Here is a 23,402-nt window from a genome sequence, read left to right as displayed (position 1 = left end):
ACTTGAATAATAAAACACGTGTAAGAAATGTAAATTTAATAATATATATGTTTTTCAATCTTAGTACATCGGGCTAAATTTAAAGATAAAAAATAATAAAAAACCAATATCAGTGGTGTTTGATAGGCGAAGCTTTTTCAATTATTACTTCACTTTTAGAATGAAATAATCCCTCAGATAACACGCGTATTAAAAACCTCATTTTTACTCATTTGATTAAATTATAAAACGTGAAAATCTTTTCTTTTTAATTCCATCGATCATTAATTTATTCTAACCATTTTTATGCTTTTACAATTTTCTTGGATGAACTCTGATTTTAAGAAAAAAACATGGTGCTTCTTGTTTAGAAACGCTTTTTTTTTAAAAAAATAAGCAATTACATTATTGCCGCCTTTCCAGATAAAATTGCAAATGTATATCCTCAATTTTGTTCGTAAACTTATCTGTATTGTGTATCTAAGATAATCTCATTGACTTTTTTCTTACGAGAAAAAGGCTGTTGTACCCACATAGGCATTCATAAAACACCACATTTCGAATCGCAACACGGAAATTTTACAGTACGTTAGCTCGCACAAGAAAAACGTTTTGTAAAAACAATCGTCTAATACATCCACACATTTTTATGGAAACCAAATTGTTGTTTTAGTTCTTTCATTAAAAGTTATTTCTTTTAAATTCTTAAAATTGCTAACATGCAAGTACTAATCAACACTGCATGTACTGATTTCCTCCGTTGTTCAGAGGACAAAATAAGTTTCAATAATTGAATTCACGCAACATTTTCTTTCATCCAGCTAAATCAAGTCTTCTAAATCGATCCAAATTATAAAATTGCGCAGAAACACTCCGTCCGCCAAAAAAACGTCCGTTTAGATCAACCAAAGCTGACCAAAAATAAAAAAATAAAAAAATAAACATCCTTAACACTTGAAATGAAAAAAATCAATAACCCATTTTTTTTTCATCAAATAACTGCGTTTTAAGAAAAATTTTACGCAATTAAAATATTAAGGGCTTACCTTTAACGGCTGACTCTATTCTTTTGAATTCGACAAATATACGAACGGCTTCTTCTTCAACTGCATCGGGAATCTAAATAAGAAAATACGCAAATGGCTCGAAAAAACTGTGAGAGAAAAAGGAAAAAACTTTGAAAAGTTATCAACCAATCAAAAGTTATCAACCATTACTCACGCTTGCCTTTTTTTCATTTCGATTCATTATGTAAACATATAAAAAGAAATAGGTCGATAACTCGAACTCGATTAATATTATGATATTGAAAAACAGAAACTTACTTCAAAAATAAGCACTTTATTTATCTCTCCGTACTTCACTCCGCACTCTTCCTCGATCTCAGGCTGTAAATCGTCATCAACTTCACCAGGACCAACCATATTCTAAACATATCAAACCTATCAAACTAGTAAATAGAAATTTAACAAAATAACGAATTGTTTACAAGATTTTACTTAAGCACATTTTGTAACCATAAAATTGACTGAACCTATCATTTATTTCTGTTCATCCAAGGAACAAAGACGTAATGAAAATGTGCATTGAATTTTTGATGAGATCAACAGATATTATTTTTGTTTTGGTGTTAAAATTGACGATATCGCATTTGTTTTGTTTCGCTCGAAGTTTAAAAATAATACTAATGGTTTTCTCTACTGATAGTTTATATGGGTACACATGACCATGACCACATGACCATGACCAAATGACAATGTATACCATTCCTAAGGTTACCATTAAGTGATTCTCTTCTCACCAGATTTGTTTTCATTTATTTTCACTTCATTTTTATAAAACTATTGGACCGAAATTTTTTAAACAGATTCTTCAATTGATCTGAAGTTCAATTACAGAACTCATTTGTAAAAAATTTTACAAATCAATAAAGAAAAAAAAGTTAACAATTAAAATGCAAGAAACTTACCATTAGCAAGACAACCTTTGATGGGTTCTTCATCTTGTCAGTTATATTGCTTTCTATTACTTCTTCAACATCAGGGGGTGGAGAGGGGACATCTTTTTCTTTCTTTTTAATTTTTTCTACATCTTTATTAATTATTTTTCCTGCTCTTTTGCCAGTTTTTTCCACTTGCAAACATGTTGACAACCCTTGCTCTTCTCTTCCTAAGCCTTGCCCTTCCTTCCAGCCATATTTAGCCATAATTTGAGAAGCAACAACATTCCTTTAAGAAATTAAATAAATTAGTTTAATTTTGAAGGCATATCCTATAAAGGAAAAATGAAATAAAGAATATCAGTGAGATAAAATGTTAAGGAGGTAAAAAAAATGTTTTTTTTAGATTCCCCCATGCCTGTGAAAAATTGAAAAAGAAAAGAAAAAATATATATAAATTGAAAAAAGAAGCATACATTATAAAACTAAAAGTAAAAAATAAAATGACAGATTATGACAGATACCAAGTTAAGGAAGCCAAACTCAACAAAGCAAAAAATTGTTAAATCCTAACTCTTTTTTTATCTTTGATGTTTCAAAAAGTTACACTGGTTAAAACCTAACAAATTTTTTGAGATTGAAGTACATTCATTATTTCAGGTAGCTTAAAAGGTAGTTTCAAATACAAACTTTTAAATCAAAATTTGATAAAACTAGTATCATGATATAAAACTTACAGAATAATACACCTAAGACATCTAAACATTCTGAAAAACTACTTACCCAGTTTGAAAACCGCCAGTACCTGCACCATCTTTCTTTACAATCAAATCAGGATTAACAGGTGCCATTTCTAGCAAAGATGCAGGAGGAGCAATAGCTGCACGACCTCTATCTATTAAACAAAACTCTCCAACAACAGAATTTTAAACATTTGTTAGGCTATCTTATTTAAAGTCAATCAATTCATTGTGTTATCCTATATGACTTAAAACATTTTGTTGAGTTATCTAATTTAAATTAAAACCTTTAGGTCTTTCTTCATCCCTTCGCCTTCTTCTACCATCTTCTCTTTCATGGCTTCCACCTCTCCTTCTAAAAGCAAATAACTTTTTAAAATCTTCATAAAATCATTAAACTTACTTAGGCTAACCCTTAGAACACATTTACAAACTTAAAAAAAAAAAAAAGCAGGTAAAAATGAAAACATTATTTATAAGATATGATATACCAATCTTTCAATAAATGCTAATGGAACAAATATTCTGTAATTTCTATCTTGAAATATCTAGAATTGATCAATAATAACAAAAATATACTTTCGATCATCTCTAGAATCTTCTGATCGCTCTTTTTCTCTTCTTTCTCTGTCTTTTTCTCTTTCCCTCTCCTTTCGTTCTTGGTCCTCTTTCTCACGAGCTTGTTCTTTAAATTCTGCATAATCATTGGGACGCAATGGATTATACTCATCAACAAGCACTGTTTTGTTCTCACTTGTCCCACTCATGTTTGACTGTTAAAAAAAGATGAAATCACAATTTCTAACATGATACTGCTATTAACATTATTAAAGAGGTTAACTGCTATTAAGATTGATTTTTACAGGACATAATTTCACAAATAAAACATTTTGAAAAACATTTGCCAGGATTTATTTGTGCTGTTTTGAGATATATTTATTATGATTCATATTTATTTATAAGTCAATATATACTCATTAACACTTTTTTTTTTTGTATTAAAACATTTACAAATGTTTTTTCTGACTTAAGAGAATAGATTATAGATACTAGAATTCATTTTTCACAGACTGAGGTTCTTAGAGTAAAAATTTGAATATTTTCCTTTATATGCTTACTGTTTAATTATATTCATTTCTGAGAAATTCTTCAAAAATATGAACACAAAAACTTAGAGTAAAAAAAAACTTAAATACAGTGGTAGGTTTACTATCAGGACTGAGAAACTTTCAAATAATACAGCATAAAAGTGATACAGCTCTTTACAGAACAAAGGGAAATTTCACAGGGAACTATATTTACAAGATATTATAAGCATAAATTGTCCAGATATTGGTACAAATTGCTCAAGCCAGCAACTAAGTGATGCTGGAATATCAAATTTAAACTAATTAATTGCTCAAAAGGCAAGAAAAAATCCAGCTAATTTTAATGCAGCAAAAATTTCTACTTTATAATTGTTACGAAAGATCATATTTAAGCAAGGGATAAGCTTAATAATGATGGGAGTATCCATCATGGTTTATCCCTTCCTTAAATATGGCAATCTCTGGTAACTTTTAAAAAGTAATTATACCCAAATGATGCTTTTTAATATAATATTTTTTTAGACAGTTTTTTATTTTCATGATAAGCTCTAAAAACTTAGTCATTGATAAAATTCAACATCAAATGATTACTTTGGCCTTTCAATTTGTTTATATCTTTTTTAAAATAAACAACAGCATTTAAGGTTCTGTAGTAGACACAAATAATTATCAAAAATCATGTGCATTCTGTTTCAAATATGTAAATGGTCATAAATACATAAAAAGACAGTAAAAGATTGCATACAACTTTAACTTTTTTGCCTATGAAATACAAACCTGCTTTCCTAATGAACCTACCTATATGAATGTTGTATTTTTTTATTGTCCCTTTTCCTTGTTCTTTGCAAATTTAAGAAAGGTATGCTGGATTTATTGCACTTTTTAAATGGAATTTTCTACCGTCATCAGTGACTGCGATCAAAGAATTTTTCCAGCTTTAAGTATTTGTACTTTAATTCAATTAGCTTTTACCTAAAACTAACTAAATGAACTTTTTTTTTCAATATACTTCAAATATCATCACTAGAAATCACTTTATCTAATTTAATTTTTCATTTAATACTTTTATTTTGCAAGTTACACTTATTAAACATGTTGTATCAAAAGAATAGAAACATGAAACTAGAACCCCCTCTGTATACTCTCTGTATTTTAAGGAACATTATTTAATTGTTCTGCATAAATGAATCCAATTTAAAAAATATCAGAATCAAGATATTTATTTAACTTTTAAACTCTATAACCCTTTTCTAAACAATATATACTAGTATCTAAATAACTTACCAACGTTATTGTACCTGGCCCAGATGAGGATAAACCCTTCCCACCTTTCTAAAATGATGCAGTAATAATCAGTTCAATTTCATTGCTCAACTGCTCTTTTGTTTTTATTCTACTTTCTTGACATAGTTTAGATTAATGCATTAAAAAATTAATCATATTTGATCTATTTAAACTTAAAGAAGCTGTTAAACTAATAATAGTTCTAGATTTTTTTGGGGGTTAATTTAATTGTTATTAACAACTATCCACCAAATAAATAAAAACTGTATTCAAAATACTGACATAGAATTTGATACTTTTGTTTTTTCAAAGGTTTCATGTTCTTAAAAAACTTACAAATGCTGGGCCTGGAACTTTTAATGCTTTTCTCAGTTGTAGTTGAGTTTTCATAAACTGTAAATTGTCTGACCAGCCGGCTGAATAAATCAAAAGTATTAAAAAATATTTTATCAATATGTAAGAATAACAATAAACATGTTAAATAAACTTACCTATCTGTGTAGCATCAAGACCTTTACTGTCTCGACCATCTCCTCCAGCAAATCCAACCCCATCATAAAGAGATGACAATGACATGACTTTTTACTTCTTGTTTTTTATTCTTAAATATTTTTAACATTAAATTTTTGATGAAGCTCTCTTTATTCTAATAAAACACTTTAGAAATCTTTTCACTTTCAATAAAACGTAATAAGACAATTTTTTAAAGTAACATATATAACCAATATTTAACACAACATAAAAAAATTAACGCTCTGTATGACAGAAATATAAATACATATATACAGAGATTATATATGCTCTAAATTTAACTACGTATGGTATGAGACTTGAAACTTTGAACGTAAAAATTCCTCTAGGTCCGAATAAATTAGATTCTCATTGGGTATTGGATATTAAAGAAGTCCGTTTAGTTTGCTTAAAATTATAATAACCAAAATGCAAGTAAATATGAATTAAATTGGTGAATTATGAAACCGCCGTTCAATATTCCACTACTTTAATATACAGAAAAGTCTTGTTGAAAGATCTTTAGAGGACGGAGAACTATGACAAACACAAAAAGAATAACGACTGTAAGCAAACAATCCAAAGCAATGAAATATTTACCGTTGCCTTACATTGAGTTGGTGGAATAAAATAAAACTTTCACTGCCGTTTGTTACTGAGAAAAGTTTGTCAATTAAAGTCAACCATTAAAAAAATAACAGACACGTCAAAGCAATTTTTCAGTATGACAATGCCCGACTACGCATTGCAAATAGGTCAAGAAAATGCTTAAGTGGTTGGATAGTAATCTTATCCAACCAATTGAATTCACATGTTTAGACGTTTTTCGAAAGAGAGAACTTGAGCTATTATTTGTTTTTAGATTTAAGTTATTTTATTCCAATAAAGGAAGGTGCAATTGGCTTGAGAGATTCCAGTAAGTTTATTTTATACCTGGCCAATACCATGTTTGCGTGAAGATATTACTGACTTTATTCAATAAAATGTACTTAATCGTAAAAGGGCCTATATCACTATTTTACAACATTTTTGCTAATTTTAATTTTTTAATTTATCTTACATGATTTTGGTATCCTAATTTCCTTGGTACCATTAGTTTTGCTCTATCATTAAGATTTCCTGAGAAAATGTTTAAAGTACATTTCGAAGTTTTTGTACACGAGTATTTTCGTACTTATGTATTTCATATTTCGTATAGTTTTCGTATATGTTCATTTATAACATTATATATATATGCTGATTTTATCTATATTTGTGTTTATTTTCAGTTTAATTAATTACAATTATTAGACGAAGAGGTGAATATGTCTGGTAGTGTCTGCAAGCTTTGTCCTGACTCATTCTGTTATCTTTTTGGTTACTATATTAGTCCAACACAAACTAAACATAGGATTGTCAGTGGTACAAAATTCTTTACTGTATATCATGCTTATTTTAGCGTGGCTATAGGAGATCAGAAAAATCTCCTATAGCTACGCCACGTGTGGTGGGCACCACACTACAGTTGTGGCAGCTGCTGATCAACTCTGGAAGGATGACTACGTGGAATCCTAAAGTCAATCCCCTTCGTGATTCCAAGAAAATGGAGAGTACCAATAAGCCATCATTTAGACTGTTATTTCTGCATGGTTGATATTTCAAAGCATAAAAAGCCGAAGGATAGGCTGACTCTAGTTTATCCAAGAATACCATCTTCTATTGGATTAGTTCCACACAGTGATGAATTGCCTGTACCTACTCCACCTCAATCTGAAGAAGCGACTGCATATCATTCTGAAGAAGATGCACCGGATGAACTTAGTGATAACTGTGATTTCAGGGAACCGAATGATTCAGCTCATTTTCTTATCTAACAAGAACATGATGGCTTAGTACTGTTACAAGTGGGATGTATGTGAAGGCTTTAAGATGCTAGCATTTCTTCTTGATCTACAAAGAGGGTACATGAAGTATTCATGTTTTCTTTGTTTATGGGATAGCAGGGCTGATGACTAGCACTTTATAAGACGAGAGTGGTCAGTGAGAGAACATTTACAGCCTGGTTCGTACAATGTTATAAACCAATCCCTGATACCTGTTGAGAAAACCATACTACCACCCCTTCACATTAAACTAGATCTTGTCAAACAATATAGACCCAGCTAGTGCAGCATTCCAGCGTATTCGATAGATGTCTCCATAAATGTCAGATGCAAAAGTTTCAGTAGGTGTATTCGTTGGTTCACAGATTAAAGTTATGTAGGCATGTTAGGAGCTGGATGTCAAAATACCTGTTATTGAAAAAGAAGCATAGATTCCTTTTAGACATGTTGTTCATAGTTTTTCAGGCAACAGAAAGAGTGATATTTACAAAAAGCTAGAGGGAAACTTAATTGTACGGTACGCAGATGTGAAATGCAGAATGTCAATGAAGCTACATTAACTGCATTCACACCTGGAATTTTTCAAATTTGGGTGATGTAAGTGAAGAGCGCGGATGACGTTTTCAACAATGTATTCTTGCAATGGAGAAAAGATACCAGGGCAGATGGGATCCAGCTATGATGGCTAACTACATCTGATTTTTGACATACAATGACGACCAATTTTATAAGAAAAAAGCACGTTCTACAGTTCATTCCTAGAGTTTTAAAAGATTGTCAGAGACTATTACATTAAAACATAATGTAACATGTAATATGTGTATGTAATGTGATTTAATACGCTGTTTTGTAACATTGCATACTATTTTTGAACAAGTAAATATATTTTTGCTAAAGTTATATCTTATGCAACACTATAATATTACTTATATGCTTAATTAAGTTTTTGGTTTTATGATCAAATGGTTGATGCATTAAAAAAAAAAATGTCATATTCAGATTCAGCAGGCTCAAAGTAATGAATAAAATTTCAAAAACTTTTAATAAACAGGTTTTTTTTTTTGTAACATTGTTTTTGTCTTATTTTAGTGGATGCATTATTATTATTAGTGTATTTTAGTGAATATATTATTATTAGTGTATTTTAGTGAATGTATTATTATTATTAGTATATTTTAGTGAATGTATTATTATTATTAGTGTATTTTAGTGGATGCATTATTATTATTAGTGTATTTTAGTGGATGCATTATTATTATTAGTGTATTTTAGTGGATGCATTATTATTATTAGTGTATTTTAGTGGATGCATTATTATTATTATTATTATTATTTTAGTGGATGCATCATAAAACATTTGTTTAGAATACACAAATATTTTCCCTACATAATTTTACATACCATCCACGGAGTATGTTAGATAACTCCTGGTAAAGATAAATTGAGATGGATTGCTCCTGATAAAGAACCACGAAGTGGAGTTCATCTAAAGATGAACTTTCGATACATTAAAAAAATGAGATCCAGTGTTGAATTGGTTTGAGTTTTTCATCTAAATCAACAAAAGCATTTATATCCACCAATTATCTTTTGCTGCATTCTGGGGCACTAAATATAAACGCAGCTAGCAGTTCTTGTTGTATACATAGCCTGTATGACATTTTAGTAGTTTTTTTGTCCTAGTGAAAGACACAAAAGGATAAAACAACCTTTCATTCAAAGAAACCTTTCGTCAAATTAACATCCTACTTTGACAAGATGTTGAATAATATATCAATTCGTGTAAATTTTACATGCAGACACAATCAAAATTGTCTAATAATTGGAAATTACCTGCTGCAGAAGTGCTGAAGAACACCTCTGTTGTATAACTTTTTTTGGGGAGTACATAGTAACAAATTCTAATCCTTCAAAGTTCAAATTCAAGTTCCATCTATAACTGAAAATGAATTATAAAATTTACTTCTATGACAGCAATATCTTTCTCAATATTCTGTTCTTCTTCATCATTTTGATTATCCTTTCTGCCTTCTTTTTCTCTCGCTTTGTATTTACTAAACATGATTTTCCAAATGTATCTAATGCACGCTTTGGATTTTTTCTCCTAATAACACCATTTTAAATAGAAAACTTAGTAATTGGGGAGGTTTAAGAGGGGCTCAAAGTCTTTAAATTACAAAAAATTCAACAGCAACTTTCTAGAGCTGCCTTTATACCTTTTTGTGCAAGATTGTGAATAAATTTTTTCAATTTTTTTTTACATTATGTATTTGGTGTACACACACATATATACATCTATATAATATATACATGTGTGTGTGTGTGTGTCTTGAAATAAAAGCTCTAAAAATTTTTTTATATTTATATATACAGCCTTTTTTCAATTTTTTTAACATTATGTATTTGGTATACACACATATATACATCTATATAATATATACATGTGTGTGTGTGTCTTGAAATAAAAACACTGAAAATTTTTTCTGAAGCAATTAAGTTTAATCCGCTTTCATGACCATAATAAAATAATGTCTTGAGTATTTTAATAGTCTGTATGATCATCATTGTTCGCTCAGCAGTCCAAAATTCTACGACAAAAACTTTCTCACAAGTTTTGGATATATTGAGCAGTTATGTTCTCCCATTTATTTTTAATCCTGGAAATTAGCTGGTCCTTTGTTCGAACTCTAGGCTCTCTATTTACCTTACCCTTTAAATAAGATCAGCAATTTTCTAGAGGATTTAGGTCTGGAGAGTCTCCTTGCCAATCTGCCCAAACATTTGTGAGGTTCTCATTAATCCATGCCATCGCAGTCTTTGATATATAGCACTTTGCGCCATCTTCATCAAAATCGCGTTTTTCCGCCCATTAAATATACATATAAAGAAGCTATGAATATAACTTCTTTAAAAAGAAGCTGAATTCACAGCTTCTTTAAAAACTGGTAAAATATTTTTAACATAATAATCACTGTTTAGAGAGACCTTTTTTAATTAAAAATGCGGTCACTTTTTTTATTGTGTATAAACTTTTGCGCCACCCTTTATCTTCCTAGCCTATTTTATTAACATTTATTATAATATTATGGATGTTACTAACATATTGCAGTGTTGATACATTCAAGAGTATCGAGGCGTTTGTGAGCTGCGTTATATCTACCTGCAGACAAGTGAAGAATAACAGGTACAAGTCAATACCTAACGTTACACAAATTCTTAAAAACTTAATTTTTGAATGGTATTTCATTTCAAGAAAGTCATTTTCTTACTGACGCATTTCGCAATTTTTTGCTAGACCCATACAAGTTTTTCAACTACATCAAGCATAATCTAAAACATTTTTAATTATATATATTTGAACAATTTTGAACTGTTTTGAACAAAACTTAACCCGTCTACGACAAAATCCGCAAAAGCTGCTGAGTTTAAAGAACAATACGAATATGTAAATGAAAAGCCATTGAATTTTCAAACCACGCTCGCGGCATTTTTTGGCCTCTGCATTTCTTGATGATTATCATTAATTTCTCAAAATATTCAGTGATAGATTAAAAGAGTTTTTGTCAGGATTGAATCGAACCAATCTTATCTAATACTTATTGATAGCTGATAAATTTTAAAAATATTATGTATGATGCCACTAATTAGTGAACGGTAGTTGTATGTTGTTAGATCATTTAGAGTTTTAAACTTCTAAAATAAATGCAATATAGTACTATATTATTTAACCATCATTTTCTTTATTAACTGATTTTTTATTAACTCGCGATAAAATTCAGCATGTCTTCTTCTTGATACTACAATTTATGATTCCTTCCATGTGGTTTGATACCAAAACTGTTTCCTTTTATTGTTTTTATAACGTCATTTTATGACAAATAGCTTGCTTGTATTGATGTTGTTTGAATTTAGTAATTTGATTTACAAACTGCTTTGTTATATTGATTTTAAACTGTTTTTGCAAACTTAAATATTCTGATCTTTCTCTAATACCATTTTAACAGGCACTCCACCCCAGATTTCTTTCTTGATCCGGCTCTAAAATATACCCTTCAATTGGTTGTTTGCATCATCTTAGCTGTTTTTTACACTCATTTCGCCTGTTTAATGCCTTATACCATTGAGATTTTACGGTAGCTCAAAAAAGCGTTTAACCGCTTATACTGAAACCTAGCGATGTCAGCGCTATAAAACTGCTGTGCTGGAGCCCCATTATACTACTACTCTCCAAAGCAATTCTCTGAAAAGACAATTTTCTGAAATTCTTGGAAAAGACAGTTCAGACAAATTATTGAAGGAGGTTTTTAGTAGGTGGAAAATGAGTTATTTGTTCTAACAAAATTCTGTCCGTACAGCTATTTAATCTAGAAAGCACAGATTTCTTGAATGAAGATATTCACTTCGAATCAAATTTTATCAAATCATACAACCTTAAGTGTTGAACTTTCTTTTTAGAACACAGATTTGACAGATTGTTTTTAAATGATGGCTCAGAATAATTTCTAGAGAGGGATTAGCTGTCTATGAAGTTGTATCTTAGATATCAAATAAAGTTTTTAAAAAGCATACCCAGCAAAACATAGGTAAACAATGTGTTAAAACTTTGTACTCCTGCTATTAAATATAATTGAGGTAATCTAAAGAAAAAACCTAAAACAATTTTTCATGTGCTCATTTAACACTTGACTCACTATGTATGTCGTACGACATACGACGTACATAGATATAGTTGTATAAATGTAGTATTTGTAGATATTATTACAAACAATGTAAATCATTGATTTAGATTACTACATGACGCTATAAATATTTTTAACTTAGTACTGATGGCTTACATATGGATAAGCCTTTCCTGCACTTCAGTCACAAGTTAGGTGGAGCTAGGTACTCCACTATTTGATAGTGTAATAAGTTAAAAGGGTGTTATATGCAAACGCAAAGGCAACGTTTGTACTCAAGTATTTCTATAATTTCCTTTTTTATCTTTTTATTTATCTACATTAACAGCTTGATGTTTTAACAGAGAAATCTATGCAAGCTCGCACTATTTAATGCAACGTTTAAGTTTTTAAATATCACAGATATCTTGCAGTATAAAATATAGGCCTCTAAGATTCACCCACCAAAATCCTAATATGAGGATTTATAGTACTCCAAGTATAAACAAAAGATAAATACAGTTTCTGTTTTTCTCTTAAGTGTTCAGTGCGATGGGTTATTACGAGTTTCATATTTATGAGGAAATTGGAAAAGGCAGTTTTGGTAAAGTCTACAGGGCCACTAAAAGAAAAAGTGGAGAGCGAGTTGCTATAAAAGCAATTGAAAGTTATGACCCAAATAAAACTAATCATGAGGTCAAAATACTGAAGATGACCAATCATGAGAACATCATCAAGTATTTGGAATCTTTTTACTCTCCGGATGGAAAGTTAATGATTGTTTTTGAATATGCTGATGCTGGATGTTTTGAATCATTTAAGCACAGGCGAGAAGAATACTGCATCTGGAGGTGTATTGAGCATATAGCAACGGCATTATACATTAAAACTTGCAGAAGTTAAACTTGAAGAGCCTAGTTCTTTACATATCGTATTTTTTTCGTTAGATGTATCAGGTATAGAGTTTATCTTCTTATTTTTTCCGCTAAGCTTGCGGAGATAATTTTCTTTGTTTGAGTCCCAAGAGTATTCTCTTTTGGAATATAAGCTCGATTGAAACGAAGCAAAGTCAATGACTTTGAAATGTCATCATTTCAAATTACTGCCCTTGAATGGAAAGAAAAATTATTTGGCTTCAGCTAGTTTTGGTTTTTTTTAGATAAAGAAAGGATAGTTTATCGACGTTAATGAGAAGTTATCAAGTTTGCAGTTATAAACCGAATAGAAGAAAATGAGGGGTTAATAACAGTTGAATAACAGTTGGAATTTGACGAAGAACTATAACAAACACAAAAAGAATAACGTATCGACTGTAAGTAAACAATCCAAAGCAATTAAATATTTACCGTTTGTTTATATTGAGCTGATGGAATAAAATGAAACTTTCATTGCCGTTTGTTACTGAGAACAGTTTGTCAATTAAAGTCAAGCATTAAAAAAATAACAGACACGTCGAAGCAATTTTTAAATATGAAAATCCCCGACTACGGATTGCAAACAGGTCAAAGAAATGCTTACGTGGTTGAATAGTAATCTTATCCAACCAATTGAATTCACACGTTTAGACGTTTTTCTTAAAAGAGAACTTGAGCTATTTTAAGAAAAAGTTTGTTTTTAGATTTTAGTTATTTATCCCACTAAAGGAAGCTGTAATCGGCTTAAGAGATTCCAATAAGTCTATATTACACCTGGTTAATATTATGTTTGCGTGAAGATATTACTAACTTTATTCAATAAAATGTACACTCTAAATTTAAAAGTGTTAAATTACACTAAAACGGTGTGCAGCATGAAATACACCAAAACGGTGTTAATTTGCACCGTATTGGTGTATTTCATGCTGCACACCGTTTTAGTGTTAATTTACACCGTTTTGGTGTATGTTTACACCGTTTTGGTGTATTTCATGCTGCACACCGTTTTAGTGTTAATATACACCGTTTTGGTGTATTTCATGCTGCACACCGTTTTAGTGTCAATTTACACCGTTTTGGTTTCAATTTACACCATTTAAGTATATTTCATAATGCACACCGTTTCAGTGTAATTTACACCGTTTTGGTATTTCATGCTGCACACATTTTAAGGGTAAAGCGTGGTTGTTTTATAGTAATATTCAATAGTTTAACACAGTTTATTTAATAATATTTATATAAATCATCATTACATATCTTTATTTATAAAAGTGATTTCTAAGTCTTTTGCTTTTTTTGTCGAGGATCTTTGTTTTCACTGTCGTCTTTGTTTTTACTGTCGTCATTATTTCCTTCATAGTCGTCGTCTTTACTCTCTTCCTCAATCGAAACTTCAAGTGTCTTTTTCTTACAGCGCTGCAGACGACCACCAAAGCGATCCTGGCGTTATTAAAAAATCGCGCTACTTTTAGTTCTACCTTTTTAGACGTGGTGCCAGGGAAAATGTGAACAGTTGAAACTATAAACATTTAAATAAATACTTATAAAAAAAAAGAGAAAAAATATGTAAATAAATAGTCATTTAAATCTATAATTATATAACCAATTACTATAGTTATGCCTAAATATATGGATTCACATGTATTAGAGATTCACATGTATTAGAGATTGTATTGTTTGATATAGCCGCATTGACAATATAAATTATATCTGCATATAAAAAGATGTTAATAGTTTTACTTTATTTTACTGTTAAGTCAAACAGGCTATCAAAAACTTCAGCTTCCCATGTGTTCCAGGTTTATTGATCTTTTGCTGTAAGTCATGCGCCAGCAATTTGTTTGAAATTGTTCATAGACAGTCAACCCTCCTTCACTCTTCATCAATGTTAACTAAAAAAGATCAGTTAACAACTTAAATATATTACACCATCATTCACACTATGTTCCCTTGTCAAGAGCAACACATCATGGCTATACTTACATAATCAGAAATTGATAAAAACTTACCATATTATTTGGGTGCTTTTCAATCTCAGAATATTGCTGCAGAGAAGTAAAGATAGGAAATTATGTATGACAGACATTCTGATCAACAAGATTACTAGCAACACATGCCTCCATTCTTCCCTGTCTTTGCTCAAGATTGGTCAACTTATATTCAGTTCACGAAGAATGAACATATTCATAAGAAACTGTCCTGTTATGATAACCACAATAAACAATATACTACATATTTATACTTAAAATATTATACTACTGCCATTCATTTCATATGCCAAAACATTTTATAGAATAATTTCTTACCCCTAGTAATACAAAACATTCAAATCTTGTGCACTAAATGGTTCAACTTTAAGTCAGCTGCAAACCCCAAGCATACTACCATGTATACGCAGTAAACTTGAATCAGAGGAATCATGGAGACTTAACTAAAGTCACAACAAATATTATTTTCAATAGTTTACATAACTTTAACAATTTGTAATTACCCTTTGAAAAATAAAGTCTAAAGCAGTTTTGTACCATTATAAAACTAATACTTAAATGACATAAAAATTTATTTCTAATTTAATAAAATGGATATGTACACCAATACATATTTTACATGTATTCCTTGGGCCATATGTACTCCTACATGTGGACCTTGAGATTCATATCAAATCTCATTATTATTTATATCCTAGGGTTTTAGAGCATGGTGGCCTTATATACCAGGATATAAATAGTATTACTATAAATGCAGTAAAGATTAAGAGAAAACCTATACATGAACAATAAACAGTTTACAGCATACAATTGACTGTATATCTGACCGTGGAATGCTTGAAACCTATAAGAAATCATTAAAAAATTAAAAAGCAGAATCAAACTTTTGTGTACCTAAAATATATAACTAGATCCCAATTTTCAAAAACTTACAATTGGCTGGGCAATACAGGTAGTTGAAAACTGAAAACCTTTAAAAAAAAAAAAGCGTAGCAACAAAACACTTTCATATAAGAACAAATAAATCATCTCATCACAATAAACAGCAGAAAAGTAACTGTTACTTACATCAGATAAATTAAGAGATGTACTTATGCAATCAGGCTAGAATTAAATAAAAATCATATTATTAAATGATATTTACTTTAACAATGAAATTTAGCAACTGATAACATACATTTATGCATGATTAAAATTATATTAATTACTCTTAGTAAAAAAACTGACAGCAATCTTTTTTGTAGCATGTGTTTGGTAAGTATTAGTCTCAAAAATTAATAATTTAGATTAAACAAAGGAAATCCTAATTTACATTCATTGCTTTTGTGCTCCATTTATACATATAATCCAGTCGCACCATCAAAAATAGTAGGCACACTTCTATCAAAGTTATCTTCACCAATTTTAATATTCTCCTCCTCTACAACAGGCTCACCCTGCGTCATATAATTGGAAGATTCTCTTAAAATAAATATATTTGACCAAAAATATTTTTAAAAAAAGTTACAAAAGTTTAGATAAAAAAAGGCAGTCAGATATTTGTCTGACAGTCTATAAATAGGATGAGATAAAAGCAACAATGTATTATAATTACTTTATAACATTACTTTGATATTTTTAAATTATCAAGATTATTAGCTACCTATTTATATTGCTGTATTACTTTTTCATCTTGAGACAAAAATATCAAGTTGATTACGACGTTTTCTTCTTTCAGTTCTTGAAGCCATTTTTAAATTAATATTTTGTTGCTATTATAGGATTATAACTTTATTATATTAAATAACTCATTAAAAATAGTTTAAATAAAAATTGATCATCATGATTAATGTCTATCAATACTTAGAAGCTATATGAATGGACAAAAATCTTTGAAGCAAATCTATTTTCTAACCATGTAGCTTTCTCGTAGCGAACACAACGGTTCAATTCTACATTTCCTCTTATACTAAAAAGCTCTTCTCTACTTAAGTTTTGCATACAACTTATACTTATAAAAATCCGTAAGAATATCTTAATTACTATCATAAAAAAAGCCACTCAAAATATATTTACAATTTTTTAACGAAACAACGTCAATATACGCTTTACAGAGCTTCTTTCTGAATGGTTCAAAATTGTTCTGTTAAATCGTTTTTTTCCGAGTTTTAAAATTCCAGAAAATTAGAGCCGATTTCGGGGTAGCCCTAATTTAGCCCTAAGCCACCCCTTATTAGGATCTGCCCTAAACACACCCTAATTTAAAAAAATCATCAAAAATATACTAATTTTGTGCTGAAAAGAAATGTAAGCTAATATTTTTTAGTTTTGATAAAAAATTGTTTGAGAAAATTCGCCCTTAGAATACCCTGAACCACGAAAGGACCCTTAAGGGGCCCTTAAGTCATTTTAAAGCGGGAAATGATTGCTGGAAAACGTTTTATAATATCAGCAACTTTAGGGTAGCTAATAGAAACCCAGTCTTTGCGTTGACGAAAGGTATATTGCATACGCTTTTTAAGAAAATCAACATCTTGCTCACATTTCCTCATTTCAGCTTGCATGGCTAGCTCATGAAATTGATAGCTAAAATCATCTTCTCCATCATTATGAGCATTCTGTGTGACAGTTGTAACAGAAGAATTTATTTTACGCCTACCCACATAAATATGTATATCAATAAATACACACACACACACACACACACACACACACACACACACACACACACACACACACACACACACACACACACACACACACACACACACACATATATATATATATATATATATATATATAGTAATTATAATAATAATAATGTTAATTATAATATAACTTTTAAAAAAACAAAATTTACCTTTTTCAAGAAACTGTGAAAGTGTAGTTTCAGGTTTAACAACTATACCTTTAGGAATATTGGATGTAAATGATGCATATACAGGAAAAACAGGCAGTTTTAATTAACTTTTTTAATTTACTAACACACAATAACAACGTGATAATAACCTTTCTTAATTTGAATTTAAATAAAGTTCTTTTTCACGTAATATAAACTTTTTAATATAACTATCCACTTTTTTGCTTTTTTTTTTATAATTAGCAAAATCTAAATGCAAATCGATTTTTATACAAAATTAACAAAGCAATTATCTAATAATGGTTAGACAAATATTAATACATATTTGCTCACTGATTAAAAAAATTATGCTATTTTTTCGGCATATTTTTAGAATTATTTTTTTTTTACATCCTTAACTATTAAAAAATCTTTTTGGATTTCCTAAATGTCCCTTCAATTACTTCCATTCAACAGGAGACCACCGACTCAATTGTTTTTTACAACAGCCGCTGATGTCAAAAATTGGCAAAAACACTGATGGCAAAAATTAGCAAAAATACCGTGACGTACTTTACCTATAGGTAAAGTACGTCACGGTAATTTTGCCTATTCTCCCCCCCCCCTCCCCCCTCTCTTGTCACAATCGTTCGGCGACGCTGAGTCAGTGAGAGATACATTTTTTAATAACTAAAATTTACGTTTTTAAATTTCAATTATTTGTGTTTTCTGCTTATTAACAACTATTACTATTATATACTTTTAAAAAGTAAAGTATAAGTTTTTCTTATATAATTTATTATTTTTTATTAAATCTTTTTTCAATCAAAGTATCAAACAAAATAAAACTACCACTAAAATGCATAAAAGGCGACGGGCAGCGTCATAAATACAGTTGAAACGATTTTTTATTGTACGGTGTAGAGAGTTAAAAAAGGTGTTATTTTACGCCGTTTTAACAAAAATAAACCTCCAGAGTGTATAATTACACTAAAACGTTGTAAAATTACACCTTTTACTTAAATGATTTTCAATAAACACCGTTTGATGTTATATTAACACCAAAACGGTGTAGTTTTACACCTTTTAATTAAACTTTATAAAGTTTTTCTACTTTAACACCGTTTTACACCTTTTAATAAAACGGTGTAAAACTGAGATTATTATTTTGAAAAACGGTGTAAAACAGCTTTACACCGTTTTACACCGTTCTAATAAAACGGTGTAAAAATAGAAAAATGTTACATTATTTAAATTTTACACCTTCTTGAAACGGTGTAGTTAATAAAGAAGGTGTTAATTTACACCGTTTTAATAAAAATACACTTTTAGAGTGTATAATTACACCAAAACGGTGTAAATTTACAACTTTAGCTTAAATTATTTTCAATAAACATCGTTTGAGGCTATACTAACACCAAAACGGTGTAATTTTACACTTTTTAATTTAGAGTGTACCTAATTGTAAAAGGGTCTATATCTCCTATCAGTACATGCACTTTGGTTGTAAAGTGAACCAATCTTGTAATAGTTTTCGCAAAGTAATTTGCGGTTTTTTTACAAACAGTTAAACTGATGATGAAAATTCTCAGCTACTGGAATTTACAAGAAACTAAAGCTAATTCAACTACAGCTTCTGTCAAAGTCGGTCGGTGGATGTCTATCTTAAAAAATATAACATCTACGAATTCCTTATCTATTTCTTATAGTCCACCTATTGTCTATGAGAATTGCAGTTCATTCAAAGGTGCATCAGCATCAACGCTAGATTTTGCTGGTGTTGAAAAAAGAAAAAGAAATCTGGTCATTTTTAAAAAACCTTCCTCATCATAAAACATTTGTTTAGAATACACGAACATTTTTCCTACATAAATTTACATGCAATCCAAGCAGCATGATGGATAAATCCTGGTAAAGATTAATTGAGATGGATAGCTCCTGGTAAAGAACCACAAGGTGGAGTTCGTCAAAAGATGAAGATTGTTCATTCGGTATATTAACAACTGAGATCTAGTGTTGAATTGGTTTCAGTTTTTTTTTTGAATCAGCGAAAGCAGGTATACCCAATGATTTTCTTTTGCTGTATTCTGGAGCACTAAATTTAAACGCAGCTAGCAGTTCTTGTTGTATACATAGTTTATTTTTTAGTATTTATTTGTCCCAGTAAAGGACACAAAATAGGAAAGGATCAAAGTCACATTCACTATAACATTCAAACAGCCTTTTGTCAATTTAACATCCTACTGTGAGGAAGCTAATTCTAAGTGAAAATAAATGCTGTATATAGCAATACAACCACCCAAAAAACATTAATCCATATTTTACACAGTAAAAAATACAAATAAAAAGACGCCAACGGCCAAATCATTATAACCAATATAAAAAGCGAGAAACAAGAAAAAAAGGGAGATACGAAAGGATGGGGTATAAGACAGAACTTTAAGAGTTACGAAAATAAGGATTCATAACAGAGTTATAGGTTCTACGAAAAATAAGTAGACCGGAGTTTTGATTTTACAAAAGGAAATTAGAAGAAATTGTTTTTGTGTAATTTAAAGTGAAGAAATTTTTATTAACGATAACGATATATTAAAGGAAAAGAATTGATATTATTAGAGTATTGATGTTAAATGAGAAATCTTGCGCGTAAAGAAAGGTATGCGTATAGACATTTCTCTAATTCGATTGCGCAACTAATTTCTTAGCTTGAAAAAGAGGTCAGTAAGGACAAAAATATAAACAAATAGCGGCAAACTATGAGTTTGTGAGTCTATGTATGAGTTTCAGTGTCAATATTAGTTGTAAACTCTGGATATTTCGACTTTTTGCATGGAGATTTTCTAGGTAACTTATCTTGTGGTGCCTTGAATGAAAAAATGCTAGGAACTTCATTCCCTGATTTTAAAGTTTTTTTTACCGCATCTTGAACTAACTTTTATTTCCTCAGGCCTAAAGTGAAATTCACGCACTTTCGTGTGTTTTATTGTTTCAAATTTGTCAGCACCTCCTTTACGTCTATATGTAAATATTTCGTTACACCAAGCTCTGTAAACATCAAGTTTTTTTTTTTGTTAGGGAAAGAAAATAGAGCAATGTTAGTCTTTTCCATATTGTCATTATAAAACGAACTTCCGCACAGTGGAATACAGCAATGCATCCCTCTTCCACCTTTTTTCAGTTCGTTTGGTCTGAAAATGCTTGAGTTGGAATAAGACATCTTTTGGAGCGAAATTATGTTTTTAATTTTATAATTTCGAGAAAGAGTTTCTATCTGTTTACATTTTTGTCCTCTTTTTCAAGCTGAGAAATTAGTTGCGCAATCGAATTAGAGAAACTAACAAAAAATAAGTCAGAGTGCTACCATTACACAGAGCCAAGATACGATACAATCCGCCTAACCTACGAAACACAAAATCCCATCCCCACTCCCATACTATATATAAAACAGAACTTAGCAGAGAAAAAATCTTCGTTTTCTACTTCTGCATAATTAGAGAAAACTTTGCAGAATTCAGTATTCATGTGATTCACATAAACGTACAGAACATTGTTTACCAATTACCATTTTGAAGTAATTTATAAGAAGAAATTAATGAGAAGAAATTTAAAAGAAGAAGTTTTAAAAAAAGTTTTTTGAAAGAAGAAAACTATAAGAAGAAATTTAGAAGAAGAAACATATGAGAAGTGTATAAAAAATTTTTTTAAGAAGATTATTGAAGAAAATTATAAGAAGAAATTTAACGAAATCTAAAAGAAACATATAGGAAAGTAACGAAAACTACAAGTAAAATGAACCGCTAAGATCCAAACTCCATCCCACTGTTTTTCTCAACTACCCCTGCTTCTCCATCAGTTTAAAAGAATATCCACCTTTAACTTTGTGCATTTCCCTTGTGCCTAAACCAGTCAGCATCTACATTTTACGAGTCACTGCCCGATATAATTAAACAACACATAGAATTACACATACAAGCCTTTCAAATTGAGCATGAACCCCTTGAACGTATATGGATAAAAGAAAACGCTGCTATACAGTCTTAAAGATGAATATGAGGGTCTAGAAAATTCATAGCCAACCTCAAAATGTTGTGCTAAGAATTAAATGTTACCGAAGAAACAAAGTTAGATTTATTCATACAAGGCGTGAATCAAAATCTTAAACGGAGACTCCTACTAAGTCAACCAGCTACTTACCAAAAAGCAGTCAGAATAGCACGTGTCAACAACTCTGTCATCAACGACGATGAAGAAAGTATAGTTGACACCGTTGTGAGAACAATGGCCAAACTCCAAACTAAAACCGCGAAGACAAGCTCAGTAACATTTGCTGAAAATGATGCACCTCCACTAAACACTTAAAACACAACACCTGCCAACTTATCCAACCCTGAAAATACAACAAGAAAAGTCGCCAGGCTAAAACAGGAACTAAAACAACTAAAATTGCGCCTATCAAAACAACAGACGGAAAACCAAACTCCACCACAAAACAACTACTCAATACCACAAAACCAACCCACCTGCTACAACTGTCATAATGTAGGTCATATTGCCGTAAATTGCGACCAAGTCTTCCATGATCCCCGGATTCCTGTATTCAATAACCAACCGCGTGAATTCTCCAATTACGGACCTTTCTGGAAAAACAGTGAAAATAAATACAACCCCAACTGATCCATACCCCAACAAAGCTACCAAAGAACCCCAAGGAATAGCATAACAGAAAATAATTGGCTCTACGATGACAGAAGACACAACGAAAGAAGATATAACAATAGAAAACACGATCAGAACCCAAATGATGACACGAACAAGTCCCAGATAAAACCTCAGCACCTTAACGAGAATCCCAGACATCACCCATCTTTAAACGTTTTAAGAGCAAACAGCAACCTTAATACCTCTTATGATAATGATTTAGAGTGCCAAATTCTTATAAACCCTTCCTTTTCAAATAACGTCCTCCAACCTACATACACAGCTGGTTAGATTTGGAAAACAGCATCTCCAAATGGGATAATTGCCAACCTTCACCAAGTGCCGTGCAAGTAGAAACAAATGTTGAAATTAACCATCCTCATGAACCTATCTCTGTGCCCAGTCCAGTCGAGATCATCAACTTCATCAGCAACTTCTCTTATAGTGATTCGACGATCATTCATAACCATTTTTTCCACTTTTTTCACATTTTCATTGATTATTGACTTGCTGGGTCGACCGGAGCGTTCGTCATCTTCAACGTCTTCGTGATCATCTTATAAACGCTTATACCACTCGTAAACACTTGCTTTTTTCATAGCCGACTCACCATAGGCTTTTTGTAACATTTCACACACTTTGTTACACTTTATTTCATTTTTTATGCAAAATTTAATACAAGTTCTTTGACTCTTCAATTCTTTCCTTTTTTAAACAAGCAAAAAGTCGCCGAGCTCATAAAAACGCGTCGAACCTTAGCAACTACCACAAACAAAATAAACAATGAATATAGCTGAGAATTTTATTATACTTTAGGGGCATGTATACCAACACAAAAAAAAAAATGCTGACAATCGGACTCTCCAAACTCTCGTAATTTAAAAATTACGAGTATTTTTTAAACATACCTTGTATCTGAGAACC

General features: G+C 30.6%; 3 protein-coding genes and 1 long non-coding RNA gene across 9 annotated transcripts in view; 2 read left to right on the top strand and 2 right to left on the bottom strand.

The window, feature by feature from the left end:
* Positions 1 to 23,402, top strand: part of LOC145194821 (sodium/mannose cotransporter SLC5A10-like) — a 297,350-nt gene that overhangs the window by 76,098 nt on the left and 197,850 nt on the right. The gene's annotated exons all lie outside the window — the stretch shown is intronic.
* LOC145195142 (splicing factor 45-like) lies at positions 340 to 13,532 on the bottom strand. Its single transcript, XM_090070678.1, has 11 exons — positions 13,364 to 13,532; positions 5,522 to 6,104; positions 5,367 to 5,446; positions 5,031 to 5,078; positions 3,238 to 3,431; positions 2,946 to 3,013; positions 2,702 to 2,813; positions 1,949 to 2,207; positions 1,305 to 1,406; positions 1,026 to 1,098; positions 340 to 890 (listed from the first exon to the last, which is right to left on the bottom strand). Exons 2-11 carry the CDS (start codon positions 5,604 to 5,606, stop codon positions 793 to 795), a joined length of 1,119 nt encoding a protein of 372 aa, XP_089926804.1. The 5' UTR covers positions 5,607 to 6,104; positions 13,364 to 13,532; the 3' UTR covers positions 340 to 792.
* On the top strand, positions 12,613 to 12,963 carry LOC149880280 (serine/threonine-protein kinase Nek7-like). Its single transcript, XM_090070014.1, has one exon. It carries the CDS (start codon positions 12,613 to 12,615, stop codon positions 12,961 to 12,963), a length of 351 nt encoding a protein of 116 aa, XP_089926140.1.
* Positions 14,184 to 17,063, bottom strand: LOC149880279 (uncharacterized). 6 transcript variants are annotated; one of them, XR_016446472.1, is made up of 7 exons: positions 16,275 to 17,063; positions 16,031 to 16,066; positions 15,896 to 15,933; positions 15,738 to 15,806; positions 14,984 to 15,405; positions 14,715 to 14,866; positions 14,184 to 14,493 (listed from the first exon to the last, which is right to left on the bottom strand). It is a non-coding gene; the product is annotated as an uncharacterized LOC149880279 (long non-coding RNA). The 6 variants fall into 6 exon arrangements; XR_016446474.1 differs by having other exon boundaries at positions 15,790 to 15,806; positions 16,275 to 16,504; XR_016446473.1 differs by having other exon boundaries at positions 15,771 to 15,806; positions 16,275 to 16,484.

The sequence above is a fragment of the Hydra viridissima genome, unplaced genomic scaffold (assembly GCF_058129835.1).
Source record: "Hydra viridissima isolate aposymbiotic clone 2 unplaced genomic scaffold, HvirCarnegie_v1 scaffold_13, whole genome shotgun sequence".
NCBI classification, from domain to species: domain Eukaryota; kingdom Metazoa; phylum Cnidaria; class Hydrozoa; order Anthoathecata; family Hydridae; genus Hydra; species Hydra viridissima.
The sequence above is the reverse complement of the archived record's forward strand: the minus strand, read 5'-3'. Positions and strand labels throughout refer to the sequence as shown.